We start from the raw sequence: 17322 nt of genomic DNA on the forward strand, positions 1-17322 counted from the left end.
TATATTAAATAAATAATTTATCTAAAATTTTAGAATGACAGAAGAAAGTTTCAATTAGATATTATAAAACATGTAATCTATTTTAATAATAAAATTAATTTTTTAGTCCCGTATTGTAATGATAACTAAATCTATTTTAATTTTAACTCCGTACTCCTCGAGTTATTTATGAACCCCGAATACGATGTGATGCAGTGATGCTCTGGGTCTGGGCGCCCCTTGCCCACACTAGTGGCACTCCTTCCAGGTCAAAAATAGAGAAAAAAGAAATGAAAAGAATAAAGTAAAAACAAGTCATCGAATCGAATTATAAAAACAGTCTACAATCACGCGTTTTGTGGGATCGAAGAAAGCAACAAATAACGCGTTTAAGCTCATTAAATCTCTTTTTATTCTTTAATCCTACTGAACACACTTCTTCTTTGCTTCAAAGCCAGTGCTGCCTAAGAAGCAAGAAGAAGAAAAATAAGTATGTTGATTTCATACATTTTTCTTCTTCTCCTCTTCGTCATCGGCCTTTTCGCCACGTATTTTATCAAATTCACGCCGAAAAATAAACCCACCGAGCAAAACGAAATATCCGATGTACAAAATACGGCGGTGATTCACAAGAGTGTCGCACCTACTACCAACGGCACGATCAACAAAAACAATCTCCAGTTCAAAGCGGAGCTGAAGAGCGTGTTCGCCACGTTTGACAAGAACAGCGACGGATATATAACAAGTGATGAGCTCAAGTCCTCGTTGAAGAACATCGGGATCACGATGAGCGACAAAGACGTGAAAGAAATGGTGGAGAAAGTCGACGCCAATGGAGATAATCTGATCGACATCGACGAGTTCTGCACGTTATTCGAGTCGATCATGAGTTCGAGTCATGTCGAAGATGACGCCGAAAAAGTCGGAGATGGAGGAGGGTATCTGAGAGAAGCGTTTAATGTGTTCGATGAAGACGGGGATGGTGTAATAACGGTGGAGGAGCTGGGGATGGTGTTGTCGTCGCTGGGGTTTAAGGAAGGGAAGCTGTTGGAGAGCTGTAAGGAGATGATTAGGAAAGTTGATGTGGATGGAGATGGGAAGATCAATTTTGATGAGTTTAAGATGATGATGAAAGCTGGGACTAAGTTTCTTCCAGTTTCGTGAGATCTGATCTGAGGTTGGTTTGGTTTTTTTTTTTTAATGTTGTAGCGGTTTGTTTGCTTGTTGTCTAGATCTAGATTTGTACAGATAACTGAGGGGTTGCTTAGTGGTTCCACTAGTTTGCTGGCTAATCTCTCTTTTCTGCATCTAATGACTTGTTAATTCTAGTTTTTCAGGATTTTGTTCATAGTAATATTGATCTAAATTCGACGCATTTTGTTGTCGTCCGGAAATTATAATCCCTCCGCACGTAGGAACACGGAAAACTGGGTAAAGAAGGGTAGATTGATACGGTAATTTGGTTAGAGCATCTACAAGAGCCTCCTTGTTGGCTCCTAAATATAATATAAAAAATGTGGCTCTTAGCAATTTAGAACAAAGTTAAGAGTGTAAACTCCAACAATACTCTCTACATCTCTTCTCTATTTAATATTTTATTCATATATTGGGCTCCACTACAACAAAAGAGAGTGAAAGATGGAGATGAATTGGAAGGAAAGATTTTTTTATTGTAAAAAAATAAGTTAGGAGTCATGTGGTGGCTCTTAACTTTGAGGAGAGAGGAGAGAGAAACAAGAGGCTCTTAAGATTTAAGAGCCACACATTGTCGACCTCTTGTGTCAGACTTTCAGCAATGAAAACAAACAATGGTTTTGATTATCTCCGTCCCAAAATACATGTCGCTTTGACTTTTTGCACGTAATTTGATGTGCAAATAAAACATACTTCTATACATTATTTTTCAAATTTTCTTTTTCTGAATAAAAATATGAATGTTATTCAGAAAAAGAAAATTTGAAAAATAATGTATAGAAGTATATTTTATTTGCACCTCAAATTACGTGAAAAAAAATCAAAGTGACATATATTATTGGACGGAGGGAGTACAAATTTTTTTTTTCTGTCGTGGACGGGGATATGAATATAGGAAGAACGTGAAAAATGAACAACGACAATAATACTGTTTTGGTCAATGGCCGTGCTTGAATGGGTACAAGTACAACCACAACCAAACATCTCGGGGGTCCAGGCAGTTGTAGCAACTACATCACTTTTTCCACCGAATCAAACTAATTTGTTAAGATCCTATCCTGCTTAAAGCAGGATGGAATATATGCACGTAGGAGCATATAATTAAGCGTTATTCTCATATTATAAAAATACAGGTAAATAATTGCATTATAGATCATTTTTTTTTCTGAATACGCAAGACTTATATATATCTAAGAAATTAGCTTTATTTTAATAGATTTTGATAGGGGATACTAGTCCTTAAAGGAAAATAGAAACAATGAAAAGAAATACAATTGGTATCCAAAGGAGCTTAAATTTTTGGATCCAGAGCAGCATATTTTACAGATTCATGACACCCCGTCGAATTTTCAATCTACATACCTGGCTCATTTAGCTAACAATCCCAAGTTATTCCGGTTAGTTAATCCTCGCTCAAATGATCAAGTGCAGAAAGTCTCCAGCTAGCTTACAAGCAGAGTTTTTGGAAACACATCACGTCATAAATGAAGTTGCAAAAGGCTGTTACAGTGTTGCGAGACCTTAAATTTTGTGCGATATTGTCAATCATGTCACGTTCAACTATCTCAACAAGGCAGACAAGAGAAGAAGCCTCGTGTGCTTTATTCTCATATTACAAAGTTTTCTTGGAATTCCATAAGCAGCCGGGCACAATGTTGAGAATCGATTCATCTAAAACTTTAAATGGATCTTATCCTATATTTCAACAAAAACAATTCGCAACCTTTGCAAAATTTTCATGAACTCTGCTCCCAACTTTACTGAGGTTACTGCAGCGACTGACATAGTATCAAACTCGTCATCAGGTCATGTTAATGTACTTAGGTTGTGTACTTGTGTTCACTTCTGTTGTGTTTGGTTGGGGTGAACGGAATGGAATGAGTATAAATAAAAGAAAATAATAGAGTGTAGGAGCCTAGGAGGGAGGACTTTGAATAAAAATGAGTGCAAATTTTGTATGATAAAATTTGGATTGAAAATAGGTATGATAAGGAATGAAGCATTCCTTCACAAAATGGAGGGTTTGAGTTCTAGTTATGGGTGATAGGAATGGAATGGTGGAAGGAATGAAATTATTATACATTCAACAAAATTATAGTTCAAATCTCATTTCATTCCTTCCATTTTCATTCACCCCAACCAAACACAACATTCATGGAATGGAGTGAGTGGAGAATGGAATGAAATTTGTATTATAAATCGTGAGTGATTAGTGAAATTGTTTATAATTTTCATTCTTTCAATCATTCCATTTCAACTAATTTAATTAAAAATCTAATCCACATGTTTTGAAAGGAATGATGATTCCATTTGTTCATCATCTTTTCCTATCATCTTCTTCATGAAAATTTTTAACTCACTCATATTTAATCACTATTGCTTCATACTTTCTCCAATCTCCATAAAACTTGTTCATATAGTTTCATTCCATTCTCTTCTCATTCCATTCTCTTCTCATTCCATTCCATGAAGTGAACAACCTTGGACTTGGCAACCATAGGATACATTGTACAAATTTTACTAAAGTAAGACCCAGCTAAAAGTCTCTTTTGTGAGTGGAAATAGCATTAGCGCCTAGTGACGGTTGAAACTTGACATTACGTATGTGGAGAATGACATCCACACTCTCTTAATTACATGAGGAGCTCATTGTGGAGAAATTTAGATTGTGGAACTGAAGCATACAATCTGGACTGACTTTGGACTCCTTTCGATTGAATAGTTCTCAAAGCTACTGAACTGTGCATGGACTATATTCCAGTGTTGTGATCAAATGTGAACATTAGCCTAAGTTATTATGCATTAGCAATATCCTGTGGTATTTGTAATTAAACCCAATCAATCTCAAATCTGTAACATTCAAATTAATTATGACAGCATTCAAAAAGATACACTTGTGTAAATTATAGGGAAAATCAATTCACACCTCCTTGAACTATCTCTCTTTTATTGTCTAGATCCTGAACTAAAGATTGCACATTTCAGGTTCTTAACGTTTCAAAAAATTTGCTTCGAAGTCCTTGCCGTTGAGTAGATTCTAACACCGTTATAATCATTCTGCCACGTGGCCATTTTTAAATTCTTAGAGGCTAACTTAAAAAATATACTAAATTTGCATTATGTATCAATTAAAATCAGTTTATCTATATAGTCAGAAAATATATTTCAATTATCTATATTATCTGTATGGTATATTTATAAATTTAAATTAAAATTTTAAAATGTGACGTTAAGTAGATTCTAACACCGTTATAATCATTCTGCCACGTGGCCATTTTTAAATTCTTAGAAGCTAACTTAAAAAATATACTAAATTTGCATTATGTATCAATTAAAATCAGTTTATCTATATAGTCAGAAAATATATTTCAATTATCTATATTATCTGTATGGTATATTTATAAATTTAAATTAAAATTTTAAAATTAAAATTTTATTTTCTAATTTTTTTTAATTTTTCAAAAATTATTATAATATATATACATTAATATAACAATATTTAAAATTATATTAATAGATTCAAAATCTAATTATCAATAATAATGATTGAGTTTGACTTTGTTTTCCTTCACTATTTTACTATTTAATTTATATCTTGTGTTTTATTTGTACATACTTTTTTCTTTTTTCGACACCTTTAGACCTGTGAAATAAAAAGGTGTGTGTATATATATATATTATATTTATGTTGCATAAATTTTAATTTGAAGGTTTTTTTAAAAAATAATATTTAAATAAATGTGAATAATAAACATATCGCTAGAATTTATAAATAATAAGATACAATATATCACCTTCTAAATGATGGTCTAAACAATTTATTTTTAAAATAAATTAATAGATTTATATTAATTAGATTGTAACGTGTTGAAATTTCCTATTTTTATCTTTGTAAAAAATTCAGCTGCATAAATGAACACATGGGACAAAGACTCTGACGTTGTCAGAATCTACTTAACGGTAAGGACTTGAAGTAAAATTTTTGAAACGTTAAGGACCCGAAATGTGGAATCTTTAGTTCAGGGACCTAGACAATAAAACCCGAATAGTTGAAGGACGTGTCAATTGATTTTCCCTAAATTATATTAATATTTCGGTCTTTCTAATGTGTGCCCAAGGGCACACAATAAACACTAAATTCTATAAAAATGGCTTATTTTGATTGGTGGAGTTGACGTGAATGCAGGGGGCCATTATCATTTATTGTTCATCCACCAACCAAAATGATCTATTTTTATTGGAGTTAGGGACTATTGTGTGGCTTTGGGCACACCATAGAAAATCCCTTAATATTTTACATGATTCCGGAAACGAATAATAAAATAGAAGATGAACGCAAGACTGAATCTGGAATAGAACTACATCTGCAATAAAAAACCAAGCACATGATAAGCAACAGAATTAAATTGCTCATACTTAGCACATTGCATAAAAGCAATGAGTGTTCAGATTTCTAATATCAGAGTTAGTACCGTTGCTCATCTTGGGGTGGTCCACCTTGATCCCTCCAGAAGCTGAAAGAACTGCAATTACATTCTATATTTATAAGAATACGTAGGTATACAGTATTCACACAAACAAGTAGCACAGCAAGGAGCCAAGGATACCAACTGAGGGTGGGATAAGTTATCTTCATTAAAAAAAATTCAAGCTGCAAGTGCGAGGAATATAAGTATCATCCATGAATTCATGAGAGATCATTTATTAACACTACTTGCCATAATAAGTATCATTTTAACCGATAATAATATTATAATCTAGTTATTTCAGCTAAATTATAAGATATACTTATTTATTAATAGGGCTGACACCATTTTAATCCATCTGGTGAACTAGTCATTGGGATTCACTATCTAAACATGATACTCGATTCTAGATCTAATCTTCCACTGTCCATGAAAAGGCACAGGAGACTTCAATCTGTATGCGTCAACTTATCACACAATACAAGTGCTTAGAAAGGAGCACTACCAAGTTTCCCAATACAAAGGCACTTACTAGTTACTTCTATGATAACCCTGGAAAAGGAGCAGTCTTGAACTCTTGACCAATACTCAGAGAGACATTTTAAATTTGGAGAGCAAACGATTAAGTTGCTGCTCTCTCCAGTTAATACATATCACACAAAATTTAGTAACTCAATTCCTCTGCCTTATTATAGTTTTGCAGCTCGTGCCTCGTGATCCATTCTGAATGATTTTTGAAGAGTTCAATTTCAAAGGTGGTAATAAATTCATGGTGGTAATACCAAGTTTCGCGTTATACATTATAGACTCGGTGTTTAAAAAATCCGCAAATTTTACAACCATGATTATAGTACATAATAGTACATCGTAGTAGGGAAAAAGAAAAATAAAATAGAGAAACAGAACAGCTAACTGCTAAGCAGTTACTGGTGCTTAACTTCTCAGTTTCTTGATATATTGTAAATTTTACCAAAGTGATTATTACACCTCGTGCACATGAAATTTAAATAAACACACGAGAATGAATAAGACGTAGAGGGTTCGAATTTTATCAATGAACATTACGTAGAGAGTTTAAATTTTGTCAAAAAGAGTGGTATGAGCATGTTAAAAGAAAGAAAAAAAGTACTCGAATTGCAAACAAAAGAAGGAGCCGAATCATTCTTTGGTTGCTAAAACATCAAGTATAATGAAAACAGATAACATGATACGTGACTTGATGGATGATTATTGATTAAGAGTTTTAACTTAAAGTAATAGTATCACTACTATTAAAACTTAAAAGTAATAGTTGCGCAGCTTCTAAGCATAAGTCTTTTAAGGAATTTCATATTTGTTATATGAAAAGTGCTGAAACCCCAAAATATTCACACAAAAATGCACAAAATAGCATACATATGAATTTCCGGATGAAAATATGCCGTCATTTTGTAAGTATTTTTGTAATTTATTTGGGTTATCTAGCATCACTCTTATTATATATACTAGTTGATAACCCGTGCCAAGCACGGGTTTAAATAAAAATTTAAAATTTGTTATTTATTGAAAAAATAATGTTTTTTTAATTACATTATCATATTTTCATTATAACTATTTAAATTATTGTTTTTCAAAGATATTTAAATTATTGTTACTTAATATAAGACTTTCGATATTATTAAAATTTGATCCTACTTTAAATTTATTTCATAATAATATGGGTCCCTGTTCTATGGAGTTCACAAAATAAGAGTATTAGAGTCCAAAATTATTTAAAAATAATCTACTCATTTCAATTTTAATTTTTTTTAGTCTGCAATATTTGTAAACATATGACAGTTTGCAGGTTATGTTCAAGTTTTTTGGTACTTTGGTATAAAGATTGAATCTTGTTTATTTTAATTCTGAAATATGATAGAAATTTTATAGATTTGTTTCGTAAATTAAATTGTATGAGTTTTAAAAATTAAAACGAATATTTGACATATGTCTAGAGTTTCGGTTCTTTTATTATATGTTGCAATATGGACAATGACTCCAATTTTTTTGAGTTTCTATTTGTCAAGTCAGTGTTACCATCGCCTTATTCGTCTTTATCGCAACCTTCTGAAAAACACCGAATGATAATAATTATTATTATTAAAAAATATATGACCCAAGTTTTTTGGTACTTTGGTATAAATTTATTTCGTAAATTAAAGTGTATGAGTTTTAAAAATTAAAACGAATAATTTTGTTGACATTATTATTCTATTGATAGGATATTATATTAATATCAATATGAACTCTTTATTTATTTGAACTCTGAAGCATAATAAGAGATTTATAGAGTTGTTCAGTATATTAAATTATTTGAGTTTTAAAAAATTAAAACAAATAATTTTGTTGGTAATATATTTTTATTAGTGAGATAATTGTTATAATACAAAATCATGTCAAATATAGAAGTTTTTAATTAGTAATAGTAATAATTTTTAATTAAAAATATTATGATGATAGCCAAATTTTGATATGAATTTTATAAGACTGTTTCATAAGTTAAATTGTTAGCGATTTAACTGTGCGGATATGATAAATGTTATATTACAAAATCCTAAACACCATAGAAGTCTTTTTATAGTAGTGTAATAATCTTAAGCAATATTGAAATTTTTAATATAAAATCCAAATCAATATAGAAGTCTTTTCATAATTGTATAATAATAATTATAAAAGTCTAAAAATGTATAATAATAATTATAAAATCCTAACAATATGAAAATCTTTTCATAATTCTATAATGATTATTGTTATTAAATAAAAAATTTATATAACATTATCCTAATCAATATTGAAGTTTTTAATAATAAAATTCTAATCAATACAGATGTCTTTCACTATCCTAATGAATATTGAGGTCTTTAATAATAAAGTTCTATTCAATATAGAAGTCTTTTGATAATAGTATAATAATGACTCTAAAATCCTAATTAATATGAAAGTGACCAAATTTTGGTACTTTTACCATAGAAGTCTTTTTATAGTAGTGTAATAATCTTAAGCAATATTGAAATTTTTAATATAAAATCCAAATCAATATAGAAGTCTTTTCATAATTGTATAATAATAATTATAAAAGTCTAAAAATGTATAATAATAAGTATAAAATCCTAACAATATGAAAATCTTTTTATAATTCTATAATGATTATTGTTATTAAATAAAAAATTTATATAACATTATCCTAATCAATATTGAAGTTTTTAATAATAAAATTCTAATCAATACAGATGTTTCACTATCCTAATGAATATTGAGGTCTTTAATAATAAAGTTCTATTCAATATAGAAGTCTTTTGATAATAGTATAATAATGACTCTAAAATCCTAATTAATATGAAAGTGACCAAATTTTGGTACTTTTGGTACCGATGTTCCACCGAAAAGTGGTTTCGCTTATTAATAAAGGGTATTGATGGCCTATTCATATTGATTGAACTGAAATTAGTAGGCCAAGCTTTTGGTCGTACCAGCAGAATGAATTTTAAACAAGCTGTTTTCCTTGTAATAGCAATTTCATACTGTTTTTCAGCATCACATGAACACAGAACTCCAAGGCTTTCTCTGCTGCGAGGAGGCTTAAGAAAAAGATTTATAAACAAACCAACAACAATTTCCGGAAGCTTCACAGAATATTTTTATGATCAAACACTAGATCATTTCAACTACAATCCCCAAAGTTATACTACCTTCAAACAGAAGTATTTCATGGATTTTACACATTGGGACGGTCCACAAACAAATGCGCCCATATTTGCCTTCCTGGGAGCCGAGGCAGCACTCGGTCCTGACCCAAGGATTGGTTTTATGACGGAAAAGGCACCTCTTTTCGGAGCACTTCAAGTTTATATCGAGGTATGTACAGCAAATAAGCAAGCATTAGTTTGAAAATGTAATAATTATATTTCTTGTGGAATAAAATATTTTAAAACTGACGTTTGTTTGATCATTAGCATCGATATTATGGTGAATCCAATCCGTTGGGATCAATAAAAAAGTCTCTGGAAAATACTACAATTCGTGGTTATTTTAACTCAGCTCAAGCCTTGGCAGATTACGCTGAACTCTTGGTTTACCTCAAAAACAATTTATCGGCTCATAATTCCCCGATCATTGTTGTTGGTGCATCATATGGAGGCGGTAAGTGACTTAGATACATGTCTTCGCATGGTTTCTTTTCTTTTCCTGTGTAAATTCTTAATTAATTATTATTAATTTAACTTCATGGAATGCTAGAGCTCGCTGCATGGTTTAGGCTAAAATATCCCCACATAGCGTATGGTGCACTGGCCTCATCGGCTCCCATTCTTTACTTTGACGACATTACCCCACAAGATGCTTATTATTCTACCGTTTCAAAAGATTTCAGGGTAATCCTTTACTCAATTTGAACCATTGATGATCATCAAAAAGTTTCTGTTAAACAAATTATTAGCGGAAACCAACATCCATGAGTTGTGGTATATGCAGGATGTGAGTGAAAGCTGTTACAAAATGATACAAAATTCATGGTCAGAAATTGATAAAATAGCTTCAGAACCCCATGGCCTTGCACTCCTCAGCAACAAATTCAATACTTGCAGGTAACTAGGAACAATTACTTTTAAAAATAAATAAATAACAACAATTCATTCTATTTTATCAGACGAGCAATCAAGTTTGTATCATCTTACAACGGACAGAAAACACCAAATAAATAATAACGTGTATTTGTCTAGGCAGCTGAAAGATTCTGATGAACTGAAAGACGACTTAAGCTATTGGTATGCTGCTGCAGCTCAATATGACGCTCCACCAACATATCCAGTAAGCCAAGTGTGCGGAGGCATTGATGGAGCACCAAACGGGACAGACATACTCGGACGCATATTTATTGGTATCTCTGCAATTTGGGAGGATAAAAAATGCCATAACTTAATACAAGATACTGTAGATGAAACATCCCAAGGGTGGCATTGGCAAGTAAGTTAATCCTTCCATGTCATGTTCATTCAAATTCATTAAAATACATCATAAAAATTATGAATTAGTCGAGATCACATTGATGTACATATGCATTGGCTATAAATCACACATTCTACTTGTATAGTCTTGCAGTGAGATTGTGATTCCCTTTGCCTATGGCGACAATACCATGTTCCCACAATCAAATTTCAGTCTAAGTGATTACTTAGAAAATTGCAGACATAGTTTTGGCGTAGAGCCTCGGCCTCACTGGATAACCACATATTATGGAGGCCAGGTAATGTATGCAACACAAAATATGTATTAGATTTCATGTTATTACATCTATGTTTAGTTAATCCTATCTGTAAACTCATGTAGGAAATTAAATTAGTACTCGAGAAGTTTGCGAGCAACATCATTTTTTCCAATGGCTTACGAGATCCTTACAGCAGGGGCGGGTATGTAAGCGATATAAAATCATTTGCTTTAGATGGCTTCATCATAGTCATAATGCGAACGTGTGTGGGCCTAATTTGTTGCATTTTGTACTTCTAACTGCAGGGTATTGCAAAACATATCTCATAGTTTAGTTGCCGTTGTCACAGCTGATGGTATGTTAACTATATCGTTTCTAATTCAGTCTTTTTTCTTAACATACCTGAAATATTTATGGATTCTGAGATGTTAACAAACTGACTGTGGCATCAAATATTGATAAAATTCGACCATTGTCGATGTGATCAGGTTCACACTGCTTAGACATTGTTTCAACCCGACCAGATGATCCTGAATGGCTGCTGAATCAACGAAAGACGGTGGTTCGCATTATTAAAGGATGGATCAATGAATATTATGCCACTCTCAACGCTACCCACAAAGTAACATTATGATTTAGCTAGTACTAATTTTTTCCATTGTAAAAGTTATGTTTGTCTAGAAATAAAATCCTATGATTTAATGAATACTGTAATACAAGCCACTCCACGATTCTTCCTGCATATTATTGTCATCTGCAACTTATTTTTGCATAAAAAATCATTCTTATTAATTGTTCTCTTTAACTCGGAATCTTTTATATTTGATCCAATAGCTATGGCGGGTCACTTGGTTGGGTTGACTCAAAGTCTAGGTAATGTGAAACTCATCAAATTCAACACAAACAGCCATTTGGCCTAAATTTTATTGTTCATAATTGCATTATATAAGAAATTAGTTTTATTCAATAGATTTTGATAGGGGATACTGGTCCAGAGCAGCATATTTTAGAGATTCATGATACCCAGACGAATTTCAATCTCCATACCTGGCTCAATTAACTAACAATCCCAAGTTTTTCCAGTTAATCCTCGCTCAAACGATCAAGTGCAGAAAGTCTCCAGCTAGCTTACAAGCAGAGTTTTTGGAAACACATCATGTCATAAATGAAGTTGCAAAAGTCTGTTACAGTGTTGCGAGACCTTAAAATTTTTGCGATGTTGTCAATCATGTCACGTTCAACTATCTCAACAAGGCAGACAAGAGAAGAAGCCTCATGTGCTTGCCCAAACTAATTCAAACCAATCTAGGTGCATTACAAAGTTTTCTTGGAATTCCAGTAAGCGACCTGACACTATAATGAGAATCGACTCATCTAAAGTTTTAAGATTGTTAGAAAAAGGCCACGAATGGATCTTATCCTATATTTCAACAAAAACGGATGGAAACCTCTGCCGAATTTCTAAGACCTTTGCTCCCAACTTTACTGAGGTTACTGCAGCAACTGACATACGATTAAGTATTAAACTCGTCATCAGGTCATGTTAATGTACTTAGACTTGGCAACCATGGATACATTGTACAAATTTCACTAAAGTAAACCCCAGCTAAAAGTCTCTTTTGTGAGTGGAAATAGCATTAGCGCCTGGTGACGGTTGAAACTTGACATTACGTATGTGGAGAATGGCATCCACACTCTCTTAATTACATGAGGAGCTCATTGTGGAGAAATTTAGTTTGTGGAATTGAAACATTAGCATAGAATCTGGACTAACTTTGGACTCCTTTAGATTCACTAGTTCTGAGAGATACTGAACTGTGCACAGGCTATATTGTCAAGAGACCGATCACATTTTCATTAACCTTCATCATCATGTAAAGATTGTCAAGATACATCAAGTAGAGATCACATCCACTAGCTTTGTCCGATCTTCGTGTATTGTGGTACTACAACTTTTCCCTTCTCGTCGTGTGATTTCATGCCGCGAGCAGAGTCACAGACTAGCCTAGCCAAGGTTTAAAATATTACATTGGGGATTTGAGTAGGACTTATTTCTAAAGGGAGTTATTTCTAAATAAATAGTACATTATCTCATAGGAACCAATCTTCTAGCACAAACTTGCAAAAATAGTTGGGTTCTGTCCATAAATTGCTCAAATTTAGCACACTGCATAATGCAATGAGTGTTCAGATTTCTAATATCAGAGTTAGTACCGTTGCTCATCTTCGGGTGGTCCACCTTGATCCCTCCAGAAGCTGAAAGAACTGCAATTTACATTCTATATTTAGAATACGTAGGTATACAATATTCACACAAACAAGTAGCACAGCAAGGAGCCAAGGATACCAACTGAGGGTGAAATAAGTTATCTTCATTTAATAAATTTCAAGCAGCAAGTGCAAGAAATATAAGTATCATCCATGAATTTATAAGAGATCATTTATTAACACTACTTGCTATAATAACTTGATATCATTGATATTATATTACATATCATATTTACTGATAATATTATTAGAATCTAGTTATTTCAGCTAAATTATAAGACATCAATACCCTTTATTAATAAGCGAAACCACTTTTCGGTGGAACATCGGTACCAAAAGTACCAAAATTTGGTCACTTTCATATTAATTAGGATTTTAGAGTCATTATTATACTATTATCAAAAGACTTCTATATTGAATAGAACTTTATTATTAAAGACCTCAATATTCATTAGGATAGTGAAACATCTGTATTGATTAGAATTTTATTATTAAAAACTTCAATATTGATTAGGATAATGTTATATAAATTTTTTATTTAATAACAATAATCATTATAGAATTATAAAAAGATTTTCATATTGTTAGGATTTTATACTTATTATTATACATTTTTAGACTTTTATAATTATTATTATACAATTATGAAAAGACTTCTATATTGATTTGGATTTTATATTAAAAATTTCAATATTGCTTAAGATTATTACACTACTATAAAAAGACTTCTATGGTAAAAGTACCAAAATTTGGTCACTTTCATATTAATTAGGATTTTAGAGTCATTATTATACTATTATCAAAAGACTTCTATATTGAATAGAACTTTATTATTAAAGACCTCAATATTCATTAGGATAGTGAAAGACATCTGTATTGATTAGAATTTTATTATTAAAAACTTCAATATTGATTAGGATAATGTTATATAAATTTTTTATTTAATAACAATAATCATTATAGAATTATGAAAAGATTTTCATATTGTTAGGATTTTATAATTATTATTATACATTTTTAGACTTTTATAATTATTATTATACAATTATGAAAAGACTTCTATATTGATTTGGATTTTATATTAAAAATTTCAATATTGCTTAAGATTATTACACTACTATAAAAAGACTTCTATGGTGTTTAGGATTTTGTAATATAACATTTATCATATCCGCACAGTTAAATCGCTAACAATTTAACTTATGAAACAGTCTTATAAAATTCATATCAAAATTTGGCTATCATCATAATATTTTTAATTAAAAATTATTACTATTACTAATTAAAAACTTCTATATTTGACATGATTTTGTATTATAACAATTATCTCACTAATAAAAATATATTACCAACAAAATTATTTGTTTTAATTTTTTAAAACTCAAATAATTTAATATACTGAACAACTCTATAAATCTCTTATTATGCTTCAGAGTTCAAATAAATAAAGAGTTCATATTGATATTAATATAATATCCTATCAATAGAATAATAATGTCAACAAAATTATTCGTTTTAATTTTTAAAACTCATACACTTTAATTTACGAAATAAATTTATACCAAAGTACCAAAAAACTTGGGTCATATATTTTTTAATAATAATAATTATTATCATTCGGTGTTTTTCAGAAGGTTGCGATAAAGACGAATAAGGCGATGGTAACACTGACTTGACAAATAGAAACTCAAAAAAATTGGAGTCATTGTCCATATTGCAACATATAATAAAAGAACCGAAACTCTAGACATATGTCAAATATTCGTTTTAATTTTTAAAACTCATACAATTTAATTTACGAAACAAATCTATAAAATTTCTATCATATTTCAGAATTAAAATAAACAAGATTCAATCTTTATACCAAAGTACCAAAAAACTTGAACATAACCTGCAAACTGTCATATGTTTACAAATATTGCAGACTAAAAAAAATTAAAATTGAAACGAGTAGATTATTTTTAAATAATTTTGGACTCTAATACTCTTATTTTGTGAACTCCATAGAACAGGGACCCATATTATTATGAAATAAATTTAAAGTAGGATCAAATTTTAATAATATCGAAAGTCTTATATTAAGTAACAATAATTTAAATATCTTTGAAAAACAATAATTTAAATAGTTATAATGAAAATATGATAATGTAATTAAAAAAACATTATTTTTTCAATAAATAACAAATTTTAAATTTTTATTTAAACCCGTGCTTGGCACGGGTTATCAACTAGTATTTATTAATAGGGATGACAACATTTTACTCCATCTGGTGAACTAGTCATTGGGATTCACTATCTAAACATGATACTCCATTTTAGATCTAATCTTCCCCTGTCCATGAAAAGGCACAGGACTTTAATCTGTATGTGTCAACTTATCACACAATACAAGTGCTTAGAAAGGAGCACTACCAAGTTCCCCAATACAAAGCTTTCATTCCTATAGAAGCACTTACTAGTTACTTCTATGATAACCCTGGAAAAGGAGCAGTCTTGAACTCTTGACCAATACTCAGAGAGACATTTTAAATTAAGAGGGCAAACGATCAAGTTGCTGCTCTCTCCAGTTAATACATATCACACAAAGTTTATTAACTCAATGGCTCTGCCTTATTCTTCAAACTTCACAGCATAATATATTGTACAATTTTTTACTTTCCTGCATCCAAACCTGGCCCACAGATATTAAATCGGTGAATCTTGATAAAAGTTCTCTCAGTTAAGAAGTATGAAATATCGATATACACTCCCCTACTTTTCAACCTTGAGCTTAATCACTCTATTCTGTGCACATGTTTTTAACTCTTTTTTACTAATTGTATATACTATTTTTTCACAAAAATATGTTCCTATAAATTTAAAAGCTTGACATATAGCAATATTGATTATGAATATGATCGAAATGTAAGAAATACTTCTAATACATTACTTTCTGTAAATTTTCTAGTAAACAATTTAAATGAACTAAAAGAGTTTCTACCACTTAGAGTTGTGATTTAGGTTGACTTACAATAATCGAGTGAGGTCCAAGACCAGGTAGTAAATGCATTCAATCAAAATCAATGGCTAATTTGTCTTTACCTTCCGGTGATTCCCAAGAGTTCAAGATAAATCATATCTACTTGTACATAACATGCATACATTCGTACAGACATTACATAAATCTTGAGAAGCTTGAAAACATGAAGAAGTCTTTAGAATCTTGTTAATGTGTCAAAATTCAGGAAAAATGAAAATATGCAGCGATTCATACCGTATGAACAAGCTTGATTAACTAGAATGTCAGAAACATACTTACAGAAAAGGACTACTGTAAACTGTACTTTACCATTGTTCTGAGCTCACAAACTCAAGACACCGTAACAAGCTACTATTTACAATCTCTGATACAGAGAGAAAGGCACACTGAAAACTGAGAGAGAAAGCATTGTGAAAGAAAGAAATTAACTAACTGAACTGAAACTAACTATTCTATTTCTTATATACAACTTGCAGTCCACCACTTCTGTTGCTTAGCTGTCATTCTGTTAGCACCTGTGTGGTTTTGTTTGGGTGCTACTTAGTCACATCATTACTCTTGTGTGATGCTCTCTTGTTGCTTGTTGTCTTCAGTGGCATTCTCAACAGCCTCCCTCAAACTTGGCATATCAGAAACCATGCCAAGTTTGTTTAGTAAATCATTGAACTGTTTTGAAGGTATTGCCTTTGTAAACACATCTGCCAGCTGTTGTTCTGTAGGAAGGTAGGATAACTGTAGTAACCCTTCCATCACCTTGTCTCTAGTAAAATGCACATCAATCTCAATGTGCTTTGTTCTTTCATGTTGCACAGGGTTCTTTGCTATGTGGATAGCACTCTGATTATCACAATGTAATGTGATTGGTTTCAATTTCTTAACTCCCAATTCTTCTAGCAGCCTTACCACCCATGTTACCTCTGCTGCTGTAGCAGACATTGCTCTGTACTCAGCTTCTGATGAGCTTTTGGACACAATACTTTGCTTTTTAGACTTCCAACTAACATGTGATTTCCCCAGCAACAATATATATCCAGAAATGGATCTTCTAGTGTCTAAACAAGCTCCCCAATCAGAATCTGAATAAGCTTGTAATGTCAACTGTTCACTTCCTTTCAACAGAATTCCTTGCCCTGCAGTTCCAGCTATATACTTGAGAACATGTGTGAGTGCTTTAT

At 31.4% G+C, this 17322-nt stretch overlaps 2 protein-coding genes across 2 annotated transcripts; both read left to right on the forward strand.

The window, feature by feature from the left end:
* The first annotated feature begins 324 nt into the window (after nt 1-324).
* Nucleotides 325-1354, forward strand: LOC108220220 (calmodulin-like protein 7). The gene has a single exon (XM_017393925.2). The coding sequence runs from the start codon at nt 472-474 to the stop codon at nt 1141-1143; it is 672 nt and encodes a 223-aa protein (XP_017249414.1). The 5' UTR covers nt 325-471; the 3' UTR covers nt 1144-1354.
* A 7739-nt stretch (nt 1355-9093) lies between these two features.
* On the forward strand, nt 9094-11583 carry LOC108222526 (uncharacterized). Its single transcript, XM_017396440.2, has 9 exons — nt 9094-9512; nt 9611-9797; nt 9894-10027; nt 10128-10240; nt 10376-10619; nt 10747-10899; nt 10983-11062; nt 11166-11215; nt 11349-11583. Exons 1-9 carry the CDS (start codon nt 9135-9137, stop codon nt 11492-11494), a joined length of 1485 nt encoding a protein of 494 aa, XP_017251929.1. The 5' UTR covers nt 9094-9134; the 3' UTR covers nt 11495-11583.
* Nucleotides 11584-17322: the final 5739 nt, after the last annotated feature.

The sequence above is a fragment of the Daucus carota genome, chromosome 5 (assembly GCF_001625215.2).
Source record: "Daucus carota subsp. sativus chromosome 5, DH1 v3.0, whole genome shotgun sequence".
In the NCBI taxonomy this organism is placed as follows: domain Eukaryota; kingdom Viridiplantae; phylum Streptophyta; class Magnoliopsida; order Apiales; family Apiaceae; genus Daucus; species Daucus carota.